Below are 15735 nucleotides of genomic sequence, written 5' to 3'. Positions count from 1 at the left end.
AGATCACAGTTAACAGCCAAGCTTTGTCTCCCATTTCTGTTCTATCACTGAAAACCACTGTGCCAAAGTTCAGATCTCACAGGTGGGCACAATAGGCGAAAGAAGACACTGAACTACATGTTCTCGGGCAGCTTCATCTTGCAGATTGTGTCAGAGACAAGTGAAAGCAAATATCTGGGACTATTCAACAAGGCAAGACAAAAGGATGTGAGTAAAATACAGATTTATGAAGTAATTAATGATTATTTAAAGTTATGGCAGGTGCTCTCTGGCTTCTGTAATGGTTTACTACCAAGTTAACTTTCAACCTTGTCTAGCAGTACTCTGTAATAGCAGCATATTATTATACATCATGTGGGGTTTTAAAAAATATATGTGTATTCCATTCATTAAATGATTATTTTGTCACATTGTTGGATTGTACTCTACTGTGAATACAAATTATGCTTAACTTTCAAAGAGCATACCAGGGTTTTTACATGCTTTGCCTTATGAGACTAACTGAGTCCATTAATTAATGTAAAACTGTATATTTTTGAGGAACTGGAGTGTTTTTGTTATATTCTCCTGTATTTCACAGCTACTCTTTCATTTTTACACTTGTCATGAGACTGTTTTAAATATCTAACACTTCCTTAATGATTAATTATGTAATTTTCCCATTGAGACTGACCTCTATTCAGACTAGCTTTCAGCTTTAAAGTAGTTAAATTAAAACCAGTCTTCGCAATCTGTTTACCTTTGACTCTTAATACAACATCCATTGATAGATCTACTTCATTTATGACTTGATTAGGTTCGTCTGCTATTGTTACGTGACTTTTTCCACTTCAGTCGGCTATTCTTTTCCCTAATTTATACTTATATAGATAAAAAAAATATCTTTTAGGATAAGGGTTTCAAACAATAGGACCAATCTGGCCCATTTGATGGCATTAAAACTGTGAAGGAGGGAGTAGTCTTTTGACTTTTAACTATATTTTTATAGTTTTACAGCTTTCGCTTCTGATAAAGATCATCCCCATGGCCATCCATATTGCACCAAATAAATTATATAATAGATGAAATAACAGAACACTTCCTTTTTTCTTCTTTCTTGAATTACTACAGTAAAAAAAAAAACAGCACTGTGAATTAACAAAAACGTTGTGTTATTATTACATTCTGGACAAAAACTATGATATACTACTGACATTGCACTTCTTTTCCTTACATTAATATACTATCTCAGGGATTAGTTGTGCAGTTAAACATCTTTACACTGATACAGAGTCGCCTGGTCCAGTCAAAGTGGGCTGTATGTGGCTCACAATGAAAAAAGTTATCTTTACATTTTCTTCAGAATGAAAAAAAAAACTAGATGTGATCAATGATCCAAGTCAGTTCTTTGCCTGCAAATTATTTTTTAAGAATAAGCAAATGACTATAATTCTGTGTCTGATTCTTTTTGCCTAGAATTAGGGCTGATAACAGCTTCTTATTTGAATGCTAAATAGATAGTTAGCCTAGCGGAGAAACAGTTACCTATCTCTATCTAAACGTAAAAAAACAAACAAGAAAAAAATATTAAAATCAACACATAAGATTCTTATACAATCTGGAACATGAACTATCTATGCTATATTTACTTAGACTTGGGTAAAAAGCTGTGAGTTTCATATCTATATGCGACACATAGCCATAGCTTAGCTTAGCTGGGATTCAGGAAACTGAAAAAAGCTATCTGGTTACTATTTTACTGTTAAAAAAAGTCATTTTGATTATTAAATTAAAAATAAAAAGATAAAAGGTGATGAATTACTTAAAAGTTACATATATCTAATTATCTTATTTCTGATTAAGTTCAAATTTTAAGTTCATAAATAGAAATTTAAAGATGCGTAACTTGTATCTGAAATTTTTAATGTAATAAGTTTCTAATCCAACTTTTTTGGATAAAAGCTTGAAATAAATGGCTTCACCTTTAGCGGTTAATTATTTACATTTCATATTTGTGTTATTTTACTATAACTCCAAACATAGGCTTGCAGATCAATTTTATTTTATCTGCAGTAAAGTTAGGGTGTTAAGTAGCATGAAATTAAAATTAAAGTACCTCAATTATACTTACAAGTACTTTACCAAATGCACTTACTGGCTGTACCACAACTAGATAGTACTGAATGTGTTCCCTAACTATATCAACAGACCACAGTGAAGGGATAATTTCTTTTGGAGTTTTATGTTAGTTGATACTTAAAATATTAAATGTTTAAATCATAAATGGATATTTGTTCTTTAATCAGTTCCAGTCAAAACCTGGTGACCTGTACAGAAAGAACACTGTGTTATTTTTAGCGAAACTTAGAAGTACCGACAGAGGCCATAAACTCATTAAGAAAGTGTGTGCTAAGGCCATAAAACAACTAGAAGATAGAACCGTTCTATCATAGACTTCAATACAAGCAGACTTTACATTGGCCTCGCTTTTCAGACCTGGAAGCTATGTCAACCTTTTATATACTGTCAGTGATAACACAATTGGTAAAGTATAGCTCATAAAAAAGTATAGACATAAAATCTCAAAAGCTTTACAGTTGCTTTGATAACAACTCTGTACACCTTATTATCAAGTTCTAACACATAAGCGACCATCAGATCGCTATGATACTCCCTCTAAATCTAAATAAAACTGAACTGAAAAATTATTTCAGTTGGGTTTTGCGCCGTTCGAATTTCCTTGTGCACACTGCTGCAGCCAATGCATCTCACAAGGCACAACTTTTTACTTTGAAGGAAAACATTCTCTATTTCCAGTTTTACTACTGCTCAACATCTTTTTGCAGACAAGTCGGTGTCTTACGTGCTAATTATGGGTAACTGTGGCAATCTCCTCGCAAACAAAGGAGTATTGAATATCCCTTCAGGATTTTACAGCAACCACTCTCTAGCTTGTCAGAGAACACACTTTTGCCTAGCAACCAGGTTGCCAGAGCATCACTGAAAGGTCCAAAGGCTTGCTTGAATGGAGCACTAATGGTGACTACCAGAATACTCTAGCAACCACTTGCTAGCTGGTTAAGGAATACACATTTTTCCCTTGTGAATGGTAGATGTTAGATGGTTGCCAACTGGTCTTTAGGCTTTTGTAACTGAGGAGTAAGACTCACCTGTTAACTCAAAGCTGTTCTAGGTGCCACTTTCATGAGGCAGATTAGGGCAAGAGGTCAAGACAACCTGGCTGCTTTAACAAGCCTTCAGGGTTTTTTTCCACATTACAGAAAATAGTATAAATAAGTAAAAGCCCTTGAATTGGTTGCCATCTCCACTGATTTGACTGGTGCTACAGCTCAAAGTGAGATATTAATTAATATCTTTTATCTCTTTTGCCAGACCTTCAATTGGCAATGCCAAACTAAAACCTCAGACGTGACCTTCAGTTTGAATTGACCCAGAGCATCATGGCTAAAGGGAATAAAGATTTCCAGCGAAGGATTGTGTCCAAGGATGGGCACAACATGGTAAGGATCGATAACGTGGAGGGCATGGTCAAGCTGTACCTGCACGACATTTGGACGACTGTGGTGGACATGAAATGGCGCTACAAACTCACCTTATTTGCCTCCACCTTTGTCATGACTTGGTTCATCTTTGGGGTCATCTTTTACTTCATTGGAATGGGCAATGGTGACTTTGAGCCAGATTTAAATTCTACCCACACTCCATGCCTGATGAACGTGGAAACGCTCACTGGAGCCTTCCTCTTCTCTCTAGAGTCACAGACCACCATTGGTTATGGTTTTCGTTACATCTCTGAAGAATGCCCTCTGGCCATCTTTACTCTGGTGGCTCAGCTTGTCATCACTGGACTGGCTGAGATCTTCGTTACCGGTGCCTTTCTGGCCAAACTAGCTAGACCCAAGAAGCGAGCAGAGACCATCAAGTTCAGCCAGGTGGCGGTGATCTGCAAGCACCAAGGAAAGCTGTGTCTGATGGTGAGGGTGGCCAACATGAGGAAGAGCCTCCTGATCCAGTGCCAGCTAACAGGAAAGCTCCTGCAACCCTACGCGACTGAGGAGGGCGAGAAGACGCAAGTCCATCAGAGCTCTGTTGATTTCAACATGTACTCCGGTGGCGAGTGCCCCTTCCTTATCCTCCCTCTCACCTTCTATCACGTCCTAGACCAGCACAGCCCGCTGGCAGGACTGACGGCAGAAAACCTCGAAACGCGTAGGTTTGAGTTGCTCATCACCCTCAATGCCACCATGGAGTCGACGGCAGCCACGTGTCAGAGACGTACCTCTTACATCCCTGACGAGATCCTGTGGGGTTATGAGTTCAAACCGGTGCTGTATAGCACCCCCAGTGGACGCTTTGTGGCAGACTTCAACTTTTTTGACAAGGTGCAAAAGAGCAGTGATCCAGACATCCACAGCGACAGTTCAGAAAAGCTGAAACTCGAGAGGGAATTCAGGGAGGAATAGAGGATCTTAATTACTGTTAATTGACCTGAGGCTCAGCCACTGTGTTAATGTCCCTTACAGCTATGACCTTTGATTTAAACACGTAAAACGTTTATTTTGAATCATATAAAAGTGATTTTTTATCTACACTTTTAAGAAGACTAGAAACCTGACATGTGTTCACTGTAAAATTCTGTTTATTCGTTTAATCATTATGATGTTTTTTTGTATTAATATTCAAGTTAAATTAATTAAATGTAGGGGAGACCGGGGATAGTTGTAACGTGGGTCAGTTGTAACACTTCCAATTTCTCCAATCAGGGCTAAGTTTCAAATGATGTGACTCATCCTGTGCATGCCCAACTCAGTTCTGCTATCACATGTGAAAAATCAGCACATTTTGTCAAACACAGACAATTTAACATGAAAAAAAGTAATTTGTATGCCAAAAAGTAAGTTTTTCTACTTTATTTCAATTTCTAATAACATCATCTGCTTTGCAGTTAAACTCATCAAATTTAAATTATGTTATTTGTATGTCTATGGGGATATATTCTGCGTAGGTCTTTAGTGCTAATGTTTTAGCCGTTGGCTGTAATGTTAGCTAGATCGTGGCTATAGGAGTCTGGGTCAGTTGTAACAGCAACAGTCTGGGTTAGTTGTAACAATAATGCAGATGTTGCAACTTACCACACTATTACTTTAACTTATATTAAACAAGTTGGGGCAATGACATCAGCAGAGAGAGGTTCACTGGTCGCATTTGTATATGCGGTTAATGCCATTGGCAACACAATTCCTCCACTGTTTGTGTTCCCACACATACATTATGCAGACCACTGTGTCAGAGATGGACCAGTAGGAAGTACTGGTAGTGGAAATAAATCAGGATGGGTGCAAGAAACAGATTTCCTCATCTTTCTGAAGCACTTTGCAAACCACACCAAGGTAAGCCATGATAAAAAGTAATGGAATTGCGATGCTGGTGAACAACTACATTTTTTCAGCTTCATTGTTATGTTCAAAATTGGTGCAAGAGTTGTAGGCTATAATGCCCACTGAGCCAATGAGGCCAAACTCAAGGAAGACCAACCAAAATTAATGAAATATTCAGTTGCAGAAAATTCCATAACTAGATTTCTGCATTCTGTCACACACACACACACACACACACACACACACACACACACACACACACACACACACACACACACACACACACACACACACACACACACACACAGCTACATAAATGGATGTAAATGCATTCATGTGTTGAATAAACAAAGATTACATGTTAATGTTTTGTTAGTACCCTTATTTCATTGTGTTACATTTTACCCCAGGATATGTTACAACTAACCCAGACTATGGGGTTAATTGTAACATTTCACTCTTCGTGTTTGAGACCATACCATGCAATGGGTAATTGTGCTGCAGAGAAAATAGCTGCACTATTTAATAGCAGAGACATGTAAATACTTTGCATTACATTTTGAATCCACTACCTTAAAAGAGCTCCAATTTACAGACAGAAATGTCAAAAATGTTACAACTATCCCCGGTCTCCCCTACCAGAATGAAGGGCTAACAGCCCTGTATGATTCTTTCATTTGGGTTTTAATAATGGGAGCAGAGATGGGCAGTAACGCGTTACAAGTAACTGTAATCTGATTATTTTTTCAAGTAATGAGTAACGTAAGGGATTACTATTGCAAAAAAGGTAATTAGATTACCATTACGTTCCCGTAAGAACGCTGCGTTACTGCGTTACTAAAACCGTGATTCTTTTGTGAGTGTCTCATGACAATGATGTAAGCAAGTGCCACGTTCCTGGCAACAGCTGTGTGCAGATCAAGAATGAATAATATAATGAGTACGGGAGAGAGTATGAGCATGCAACGTTTAAAGCGTGGAAGTACTGACCTTACTTTGAGTTTGATTCCTTAAAAAGTGACAAAAACATTAGCGTCCGCTGTTCACTGCATGGGAATAAAAATTTTTGCAGCAAAAAACCCCTTAACTTCCCAGCAAGCACCGAGTACGCTACGATGTAATGGGAAATTCACAGAGAAACTCGCGGATTCTTCCACTGACCGCTGCGGCACACCTGCACCAGAGCAAATCTCCGCCTACCCCACTCCTGCTATACAGGTGAAAATAGAGCGACTGGACCACTAGTCTTTGATTTTATTTATTTTCTGCTGTGTTTTACTTGCATCTATTTGAAAGACTGAGTGTAAACACAAAAACCTATTTTATTTTATGTGCAGGATTGTGCAGAAAATAGGTAATTAGTTACTGATTACTTTTTTCAAGTAACTTGAACAACACTGAATGGATCTCTTTATAAATGCTTTTGAAGACCTTTTTAGAATGAATAGAATGTTAAGTTATACACCGATAAAGTAAGAGTTTAGTATTTAAAGACGTGTTTTGGAGAATTATTTTATTATTAAGATTTAGATGAAGTAACTGATACTTCTTTCTGAGCTGTACTTAAATATGAAGCTAGAATAAGCCATTGCTTAGCTTAGTTGAGATGGAAAAAACAGTGCTCAAGTAGTCCTGTCAAAATATTTCTCTAAACATCACTACTAACACTTTACAGCTTGCTTTCTAATCGCTCCCAAAAAGCGAGGTGTAAAGATGTAAAATATCCCAGATTGTTCACTTGTGATTAAAACATTTCCTGCAGAGCCCCCTAAAGATCATGGCAAGAGTTTTCACTTGCAGGACTAGTGATGACACAAACAGCTCATAGTGTTTGCGCATTTCATCTGAACAACAGCAGATCCGAACAAATTTTTTAGTGGAAAACCACAAAGACTCTCATATGATAAGCTTTTTACGTAACCACCAATCGATAATTGCTTGTTTCAAGTTTTATTTTTAAAATTGTTGTTACACATAACAGATGTTTTTAAAATTCAGAAGACATTTACAACTCTGTTTAGAAATTTTGCAAGCATTGAGAAATAGTTCCACAAAACAGTAGTTACTGAATATAGCTCGTGTTCTATGAATGTAGGCCCTCCTAACAGGCTTTCAGCACTGGGCTGATCAGACCTTCCTGTGAGACCAGATACAATGAAAGTGACTGAGCTGGATATTAGTGCCACAATTTAGACTGATCCACTCATTCTAAGCATACCAGGCAAAGATACATAGAATAAAGCAGAGATTTTCAAAGTGTGGTCCTAGTGGCCTGTGAAGGTACTACATGTAGCCGTGCAAGAAATTAAAAAAATAATAAAAAATTAAACCAATATGATACCAAAGAAAAATTTACTTTTATATTCAGGGCAGGGTGACCCCCAGATTTTCTGATTTTAAAATGGCTCAAATAAAGGGATGTAAGTGAGTGTGAATCTGGCTTGTAGTATAAAAATGAGTTGAGTGGTGTATCAATACTAGTCTGTTTACCACAGTAAATGTGCCTGCTTTGGTACAAATCTTTGAATCCTACTGCTGTGCACCATCTCTCTCGCTGACACCTGCTGCAGAATTGTATTTATATCATTATGGTGACACATCAGTTTAAGTTATTATTGGCTCAAAAACATAAATATGGGCTCTACAGTGTATCTGGCACTATAGTGCCACATGTATTTAAACACAGCAGTAGGTGAAGAAGAATTAGTCCTAAATGCTTCATGTAACGTTTCAGTTTCCATAATATCTGCAGGGTTTCGATGTTGTGGCCGTCAATACATAACTGGATTAGACAAACACCACCAAAATAAATTTCAAAGAAAACTTGCTGTGATCTTTAGTCGGCGCTATGATTTCTTCTTTAAATAAGGAGTTCCTCTGCAGCTTGAGTAATATTGCACCTGCCAGAGGATATTTCTACATATGTTTGAATCATCAGAAAAATGTTAAAGCTTATTACACATTTACAGTTGTTAGTGTATTCGTATGACTAATGTTGATTGTGTTATTCTTGGAAAAAAACAAATGTTACCTTTAGTTGTTGTGTTTTAGACATAAATATCATTATGGTATCATAATAATAAATCAGGGATTGTGATACAGGGGTATGTTATGTAAAAAGTAATAAAAACGAATCCCTTTTGTTAGTGTGTTTCTTTTTAGCTAAAAACAAAGTGTTGTGTTTAAATCATCCACTGCTTTCACCTCCCCCCAGCCGCTGTCCTCCCCCATGGTGGAATAGTGGAAAGTATATTTACTCATTCAGTATACACAACAGTTAATTTGACTAGTTGTTATATACAAGTAGTTATATATAATGAATGGAGAAAATGCTTCTTCTTTTTTTTAACGTCAGGGCATCTGTATAATAGTAAATGAATGTGGGAGTTCTCTATAAAAAAATACTTGCAAGCAAATTTGCATAGCGACAACTTCTTCATTGTAAAGAAAGTAGCACTGTAACTGAAAGATGAAGGGCTAAAGCCTTTCAAAGGACGAATGAGGCTCAGCCTGCACACAGTTGTCTTTAGCTGTCAGCCTTGTGTTGTGGCAACACTGTGGAGCAGCCACTGAAGTTGAGATGGCTGGTGGCGTTTGTGTCTGGTCCAAACAATATGGTCCAAAGTAACTAATATTTACTGTAACAGACAAAGCAGTAACATGTCAGCAGAATTTTTCTTTCAGCTTGAAAAGCATTAAAGCTGCACTCAAGATGTCAAATAATGTGAGAACCACCGGTGAGATATTCTGGAGGTAACTCACAACCCCTGATGCAACATCCCTTCACATGAAATAAATGTTGAAGCCTGTGTTTGCAATGCACACACAGGCTCAATGTGAGCTGATTTGAAATGAAAGTTGAAAATATAATGAGCCACACACTAAAACACAAAAGCCCCTGTTAAAGGATTTTATTTACTGTGACATCTTGTGTGATGTTTTCTGCCTATAATCTGAGATGTTACAAGTATCCAGTTCCAGCTCCAGTAAGCAAAGAGGGACTTTATTTTCATTTTTATTAAAATTAAGGGTTTATTCACTTTTATTTTCTTAAAGAAAAGCAGTTTTTTTGTCATGAGGTCTAGTTCCTGCCTTTTCTTCTTTTTCTTAACCTTTTTGCTTTTAGTTTTCCCAGGACTCACTTGAGAGATTATATCTTTCAGCTTGCAGTGCTCCACAGGATAAGCCGGAGGAAGTGACTGGGTAGAGGAAAGTCTGTGCTTCTCTGCTTAGGCTGCTGCCCTTGCAACCTGGCCCCAGATAAGCGCAAGAAGATGGATGTTTGTGGTATAAAAGGGGATTTATATAAAACAAATAAAACGTGTAACCTCATTCAGAATTACATAACTTTGAGATTTGAGAGATATTAAATTTTCAATAACGGACTTTAATTGTTTGGTTTGTACAGAATATTGACAATATCCGCACAATAACACCTGTTACAAGTGCATCAAATCAAAAAACAAGGGACAACCTCATATATCTCATTCTGAACAATTAAAATCTAAACGTAAAGATAAGATTTTTATGTATTTGTTTTGTGTAAAGTAGCCCAATGTAGCCATCTAGTGGTAAAATCTAAAAGTGACTTTAAAATTTCCAAAATAAGAAGCAACAAAAAGGTAAACACTGTTAAACACCAATTTACATTAAAAAAAATACATAAATAAATGCACAAATTTAGCATATCTAGTTCAGTTGCTGCTGGATTAAAGAAAATGTGTCCAGGTCTACAAATATTCAACATATATGTTGGTGATTGGCTAACACACAAAACCATGAAAGTAATTTATCTCAATATTAGTCTGAAGTGATGTCACTTTAAGACATCCCGATATGCTCCAGTACCAGTTGGTGGGTCACCTCCACTGTACTGTTCTACGCAAGCTGCAAAAACAGACCTGAGCACACAAAACCAAAATCTTTTTTTCTCTCCAGGCACCAGCAAAGCTATGAAGACAGTGTTTTTGTTTCATGGAGAGTGCTCCATAGAGTTTAACGTTGTTTTCAAGTTTGTTTGTTTTTTACCCTTTTGTAAATTATTTCTCTCCCTTTAGATTGTTTCGGTTTTTACTTTGAATCATTTGGACCGGAAATCCCTATCGTCTTTCGTGTTGTCGCTTTATTGTGAAGGATCGGACCGACCGGATACGGTGTTGTTGTTAGTCCAAAACGGAACATGAACTCGGCTAACAGATGTGAAAATTAGCGCTTTTAGTGTGTGTGTTTTGATTAGTAAGGTGGAGGCCGGAGAGGAGGTAGCATTTTTTTAACTGACTGTGTGCCGTGTAATGATCAGAAATGAGCGTCACGTTGGATATAAGGCTGAAAAGAGCAAACAAAGTTTATCTAGAAGGGGTAAGTTGCCACAGCTAGCTAGCACCAGCAGCTTCTGCAACCTCGTCAGCTAACGTTAATAATACAGTATTTTTCTTTATTTATGAATAATGTAGCTGTGTAACTGCTACTAAACCAATGTACTGTAACAACCCGAGCTAGTTATTTAGCTACCAGTCGCCGGCGTCACATGATCGGGCACCTGACTGTCGGTGTGACGGCGAAATGTGTCTGTTGTGAGGTTCGCCACAGAAATCCTCACAGATTGATCAGATATATACACATAACATCGTAGTTTGTGATGGAAAATATAAGTGAAACCTCAAGCAGAGACTAATGCATCTACATTTTTAGAAGCCAAAAGTAACTGGACATTTGACTGCCAAGCAGTTCCAGCAATGATGGAGATAGTTATGGTATGGGTATGATCATGTGACTGCTGATAGAAGCAGGAAGATGAACTGTGAAGTGTTTATGGTTGTGTTCTCCATAAAATTCGGCAAAATGTTGCTAAAATGATCTTAGTTTGACCAATTGTTTTTGAGCCTTTGATAATGTGGGACTGTGTATATTAAAAAAAACTGATAGACTGTAGCTCATCCGTGTTGCTTGGTGTGCAGGAAACAGTGGCTGGTGTCATCCTGCTGGTTTGTAAGGAGGCACTGCAGCATCATGGCATCTCTCTGAGCATGGAGGGAGTCGTGAATCTGCAGCTGAGTTCCAAGAGTGTCGGTGTCTTTGAGGCTTTCTACAACTCTGTCAAGGTGAACGTCTAAGATATTGTTTTAAAATCACTTTGAGTGGAGATAAAGACTAGTAAAAGGGTCATTTCCTTTACCATTTGACAAAGAAGTTTCACCAGCATAAATATGAGACAGAAGTATTTAAAAAAAAAAACAAGAAAAAAGTAAATAAAATCATCATAAATTAATCATCCAGAAGTTTTATTTACCTGAGCTGAACTTTCAAACAAAACAAGACTATTATAAGCATCAGTCATGCCTTTTGTTTTGAAATATTGTATTAAGTAAATGTTTAATTAATTCAAAATATAATTAACAGACTCTTAATAAGCGACATAAACTGTTTAACCCATTGTTTTACTGTTTGAGTCCTTACTTTTCATCAAATAGTGTTTATCTGTCATTGATTTTGTGTTATATTTTACCTACAGGATACAAGTTTCACTTTATACGTTTATAATCATTGAACTCCTGGTTTAAAATGTTTGACTGCTAGGTCAGACTAACTGCTAGTCAATTGTTCCTAATAATAATCACATTGAAACATGTTGCAGCCCATCCAGCTGATCAGCAGTAACATTGAAGTGGCCAAGGCTGGAAAAATCCCTGGAGGAAAGACTGAGATTCCCTTTGAGTTCCCTCTGCACACCAAAGGCAACAAAGTGCTGTACGAGACCTACCACGGAGTCTTTGTCAACATTCAAGTGAGTGTGAAGAACATGGTGTATGTCAGGGTTTTCTGTTGCTTTCAGGGCAGCAGTGCAGTTTGTTTGGTCCAGACAAAAGAAAGAAGAACATGCGTTTTTATAGCTCTGGACCTTCGAAACAGACATTTAACTCAGTGACTGGACACTTGGAGGGAAAATATCATGCATCGTCGTCAGCTTTACAAAGATTCACATGGGTAAAAAAAGTTTTGTCCCTTTAATGAATCTCACCAGATTCAGTTCAAAGAATGGACAGACTCCTACATATCTTTAAGACATCACGCTGCCATGCTTCTTTTAAGTAAACCTTGTAAAGAGTATAATGTCGTGGCATCCTGGCTTTAAACCTTTCTGTTCACTCCTCAGTACACCCTCCGCTGTGACATGAAGCGCTCCCTGCTGGCCAAAGATTTGAGCAGGAGCTGCGAATTCATCGTGCACTGCCAGGTGAGTGAAACACACCTGGTTATTGTTATCTGATCTGCTGTGTGTGAATAAGCTTACAGCAAACCTTTTCCATTTTACCCTGTTTCCATCACTGATAGGTAATAAAACATATCAGGTCAAATATGGTAAATAAATTATTTAATAACACTTTTATGGATCAGAATTACCTTTGAATATTTAATCATAAATATTTGATTGTCATTTCTAACTTTTTTAAATCATAATAAACTTTCATTGGCTCACCTGCAGCGCTCTCTCAGTGCACCAGGGGGCAGTAGTCCGTGCTTTGGGAATCACTGTATTAACGGGACTTTTTTTAGGACTATACTGAGTCATTTAAAAGCAGCTGGATGATATTTTGTTTCTATAAAATTGACATATTGGTAGCCACAAAAGAAACGACATTTATACCAACAATTAGTTTCTCTCATTTTTGTGCCACTCACTTGTTGTTACAGACTTATTTACATTAAAAAAAAAAGCTAATTTAACCTTTTTATTGCTCACCAATGCTCTGTAGCTCCTGTAAAATCTGTGCTCAGGTTGTCTTTTGTTTTGTTTTGTTTGTTTGTTTTAAGGAAGAAAGTATCTGCATCTAAAAAAAGACTTCTCTGTTTCCTCACCTCCTGATTTTGTTGAAAAGTTATCTTTTCTTCAGCTTTGTTAAACTGTGTCACATCATTTTCTGTTTGACTTCCAGCCTCAGAAATCTAAAGTCATCCCCACACCGGTGAACTTCACCATCACTCCGGACACTCTGCAGAGCCGCGAGGTCAGAAGACGTGTTAAATCTCTTCATTTTTATTTTATTTTTATTTTTTTGCTTGATTTCTTAAAGTTTAAAGCTCTTCTCAATGGATGAACTTGCTTTGTGTTTTCAGAAAAATTCACTTCCCAAGTTTCTCATCCGAGGACATTTAGATGCCACCAACTGCGTGATCAGCCTGCCGCTTACTGGAGAGGTGGTGGTGGAAAACTCGGACGTCCCCATAAAGAGTATTGAACTGCAGCTGGTACGGGTGGAGACCTGCGGTAAGTGCACGCTGTGAGGCAATCAGTCTAACTTTCATTGGGCAAGGCCCAAGGTTTTATGAGCATCTGCTGTGTTCAGGCTGCGCTGAGGGTTACGCCAGAGACGCCACAGAGATCCAGAACATCCAGATAGCTGAAGGTGACGTCTGCCACAGCCTCGCCATCCCCATCTATATGATCTTCCCCAGACTGTTCACCTGCCCCACGCTGGAGACAACAAACTTCAAAGTCGGTCAGTAAAATCCATTCCTGTGATTCTCACACAAACAATTTACTCCAAGGCTCATTTTAGTTTTTTATTTACTAGACTTACTGGTTAACAAGCCTGTGGCTCTTATTTTGAAAGTTCAGCAGACTAATTTTATTATAGTTTAGCATTTTTAACCACAAGTTCTTACTTTGAACGTTTAAATCTTTTCAGATCTAGAGAGTGTTTGCTCATGTTATTTACAATGATGATATTAAAACAATATAAAACACTCATCACAAAGAGACACACTATATTGCCAAAGTTATTCATTTGTCTGCTTTCACATTAATATGAACTTGAGTGATGTCCCATTCTTCATTTAGGGGGTTTAATATGATGATCATTAAGAGGTCCTTTCACTTGAACTAAAGGGGCCGAACTCCTGAAAAACAGCCCTGCATAATAATCCCCCCTCCACCGAACTTTACACTTGGCACAGTGCAGTGATACCGTTTTCATGGCAACTGCCAAATTCAGTCTGATCCATCAGATTGCCAGATAGAGAAGTGCTATTCATTTCTCCAGAGAGCTGGTCTCCACCTCTTTACACCGCTGCAAATCGCTCCACTTTGTTATAAACCCACTAACAGTTGAACCTCACTATGGGGTGTTTTATGTTCTTGTTTTTGCTGTTTTATTGTATACACTGATAACCAGTTTCCACAGCTTTCTGATTTTGTATACTATCTTTTTCTGCCACTGGAAAAACATTTTTCCCCCATCTAGAAGTCTCTTGATAAAACAGAATTTCAGGGCATTTTGACTTCTGCTTCCATGTTCAGACAGGATCACGACCATGTCAGTCTCCATCTGCAGCAGGTGGAGCTAAACAAGGACTATGGCCTGCATTCTAAAATCATAGTTAATCTGCAGGATGAGATTTATTGGACTGGACTGGCATTTGTACAGTGCTTTAGACTACAAGTCACACTTTATTCATGTCCACAACCAATTTGGAATCACCAGTTAACCCAGGTAGCACTGAGGGATGCAAACTCCAGACTGAAAGGCTCTAGCTGGGTTTCAAACAGTAAACCACCTTTCTGTGTGGTGACAGTGCTACCCACTGTTCTACTGTGGCATCAGTGTTCAGGTAGTTGGCATATAAAATGCTTACATTAAAGAAAATTAGAACAGGAGGCTTCTTTTTCAGTGAACATGGTGAATATTATATTATACAGAGGCCTCTGTCATTAATTGTTTCTGCCCCTCAAATGATGATCAGGTAGGTGAGACATTAGTGTTATTGTTGGCTGTTCTGCAGGACGCAGTTGTAAACAAATATCAGATCTAAAGGAAAAAGTCCTCACTGCTGCCAGGAGTTAGGACATTATGTGCTACTGTGGAGAACTCAATGAAACCCCAACTTAAATTTGACATGCTCTTGATAAAACAAAAACTTCTCTGTGCAGTGCGATCATGAGTGTTTCTTTCCTTCAGAGTTTGAAGTCAACGTTGTCGTCGTGCTCCATGATGATCACCTGATCACAGAGAGCTTTCCTCTGAAGCTGTGCAGACTCTGAACTTATCATTTCTGAGAGAAGCTCAGAGACCTTCACACTTCTCATCCTGCAACAAACTCGTCTGCCTGAACAGATTCTTCAACATGCAACTGAAGCTGGAGAAATTATTCAAACCTTCAGAGACCTCCCTAATAATACATCATGTTAATGTGACCAAACTCTTTTCTTTTTAAAGTTTTATTTCAGTTTAATAAATTTCTCTTTTGAAACTATTTCATATTTCCAAGTTGTTTTTTTTAAGGATGTGCAGCATCACAGGGACTGTTCTTTCAGGACTTGGTGGTTTAGAAGTCCAGCTGACATCCAGTCAGCTGCAGC

The 15735-nt window shown here is 37.9% G+C and overlaps 2 protein-coding genes across 3 annotated transcripts; both read left to right on the top strand.

The window, feature by feature from the left end:
- The first annotated feature begins 62 nt into the window (after nt 1–62).
- kcnj15 (potassium inwardly rectifying channel subfamily J member 15) lies at nt 63–4696 on the top strand. 2 transcript variants are annotated; one of them, XM_026182612.1, is made up of 2 exons: nt 63–207; nt 3373–4696. In XM_026182612.1, the coding sequence occupies exon 2, from the start codon at nt 3441–3443 to the stop codon at nt 4461–4463; it is 1023 nt and encodes a 340-aa protein (XP_026038397.1). In that variant the 5' UTR covers nt 63–207; nt 3373–3440; the 3' UTR covers nt 4464–4696. The 2 variants fall into 2 exon arrangements, with proteins under 2 accessions (XP_026038397.1, XP_026038399.1); XM_026182614.1 differs by lacking the exon at nt 63–207 and adding an exon at nt 2992–3018.
- Nucleotides 4697–10495: 5799 nt separating this feature from the next.
- Nucleotides 10496–15607, top strand: vps26c (VPS26 endosomal protein sorting factor C). The gene is made up of 8 exons (XM_026181397.1): nt 10496–10736; nt 11336–11479; nt 12013–12162; nt 12532–12612; nt 13313–13384; nt 13494–13644; nt 13724–13876; nt 15335–15607. The coding sequence occupies exons 1-8, from the start codon at nt 10680–10682 to the stop codon at nt 15415–15417; spliced, it is 891 nt and encodes a 296-aa protein (XP_026037182.1). The 5' UTR covers nt 10496–10679; the 3' UTR covers nt 15418–15607.
- Nucleotides 15608–15735: the final 128 nt, after the last annotated feature.

This window comes from Astatotilapia calliptera, chromosome 10, assembly GCF_900246225.1.
Source record: "Astatotilapia calliptera chromosome 10, fAstCal1.2, whole genome shotgun sequence".
Classification (NCBI taxonomy): Eukaryota; Metazoa; Chordata; class Actinopteri; order Cichliformes; family Cichlidae; genus Astatotilapia; species Astatotilapia calliptera.
The sequence above is the reverse complement of the archived record's forward strand: the minus strand, read 5'-3'. Positions and strand labels throughout refer to the sequence as shown.

Excerpts from the sequence above, each read along its gene's own strand:
- vps26c (XM_026181397.1), top strand. The coding sequence starts at position 10,680 with ATGAGCGTCACGTTGGATATAAGGCTGAAAAGAGCAAACAAAGTTTAT. Across the intron at positions 12,163-12,531 it reads GAGTCTTTGTCAACATTCAA|TACACCCTCCGCTGTGACAT; the intron begins GTGAGTGTGAAG and ends TTCACTCCTCAG. Across the intron at positions 13,645-13,723 it reads GGTACGGGTGGAGACCTGCG|GCTGCGCTGAGGGTTACGCC; the intron begins GTAAGTGCACGC and ends TGCTGTGTTCAG.
- kcnj15 (XM_026182612.1), top strand. The coding sequence starts at position 3,441 with ATGGCTAAAGGGAATAAAGATTTCCAGCGAAGGATTGTGTCCAAGGAT.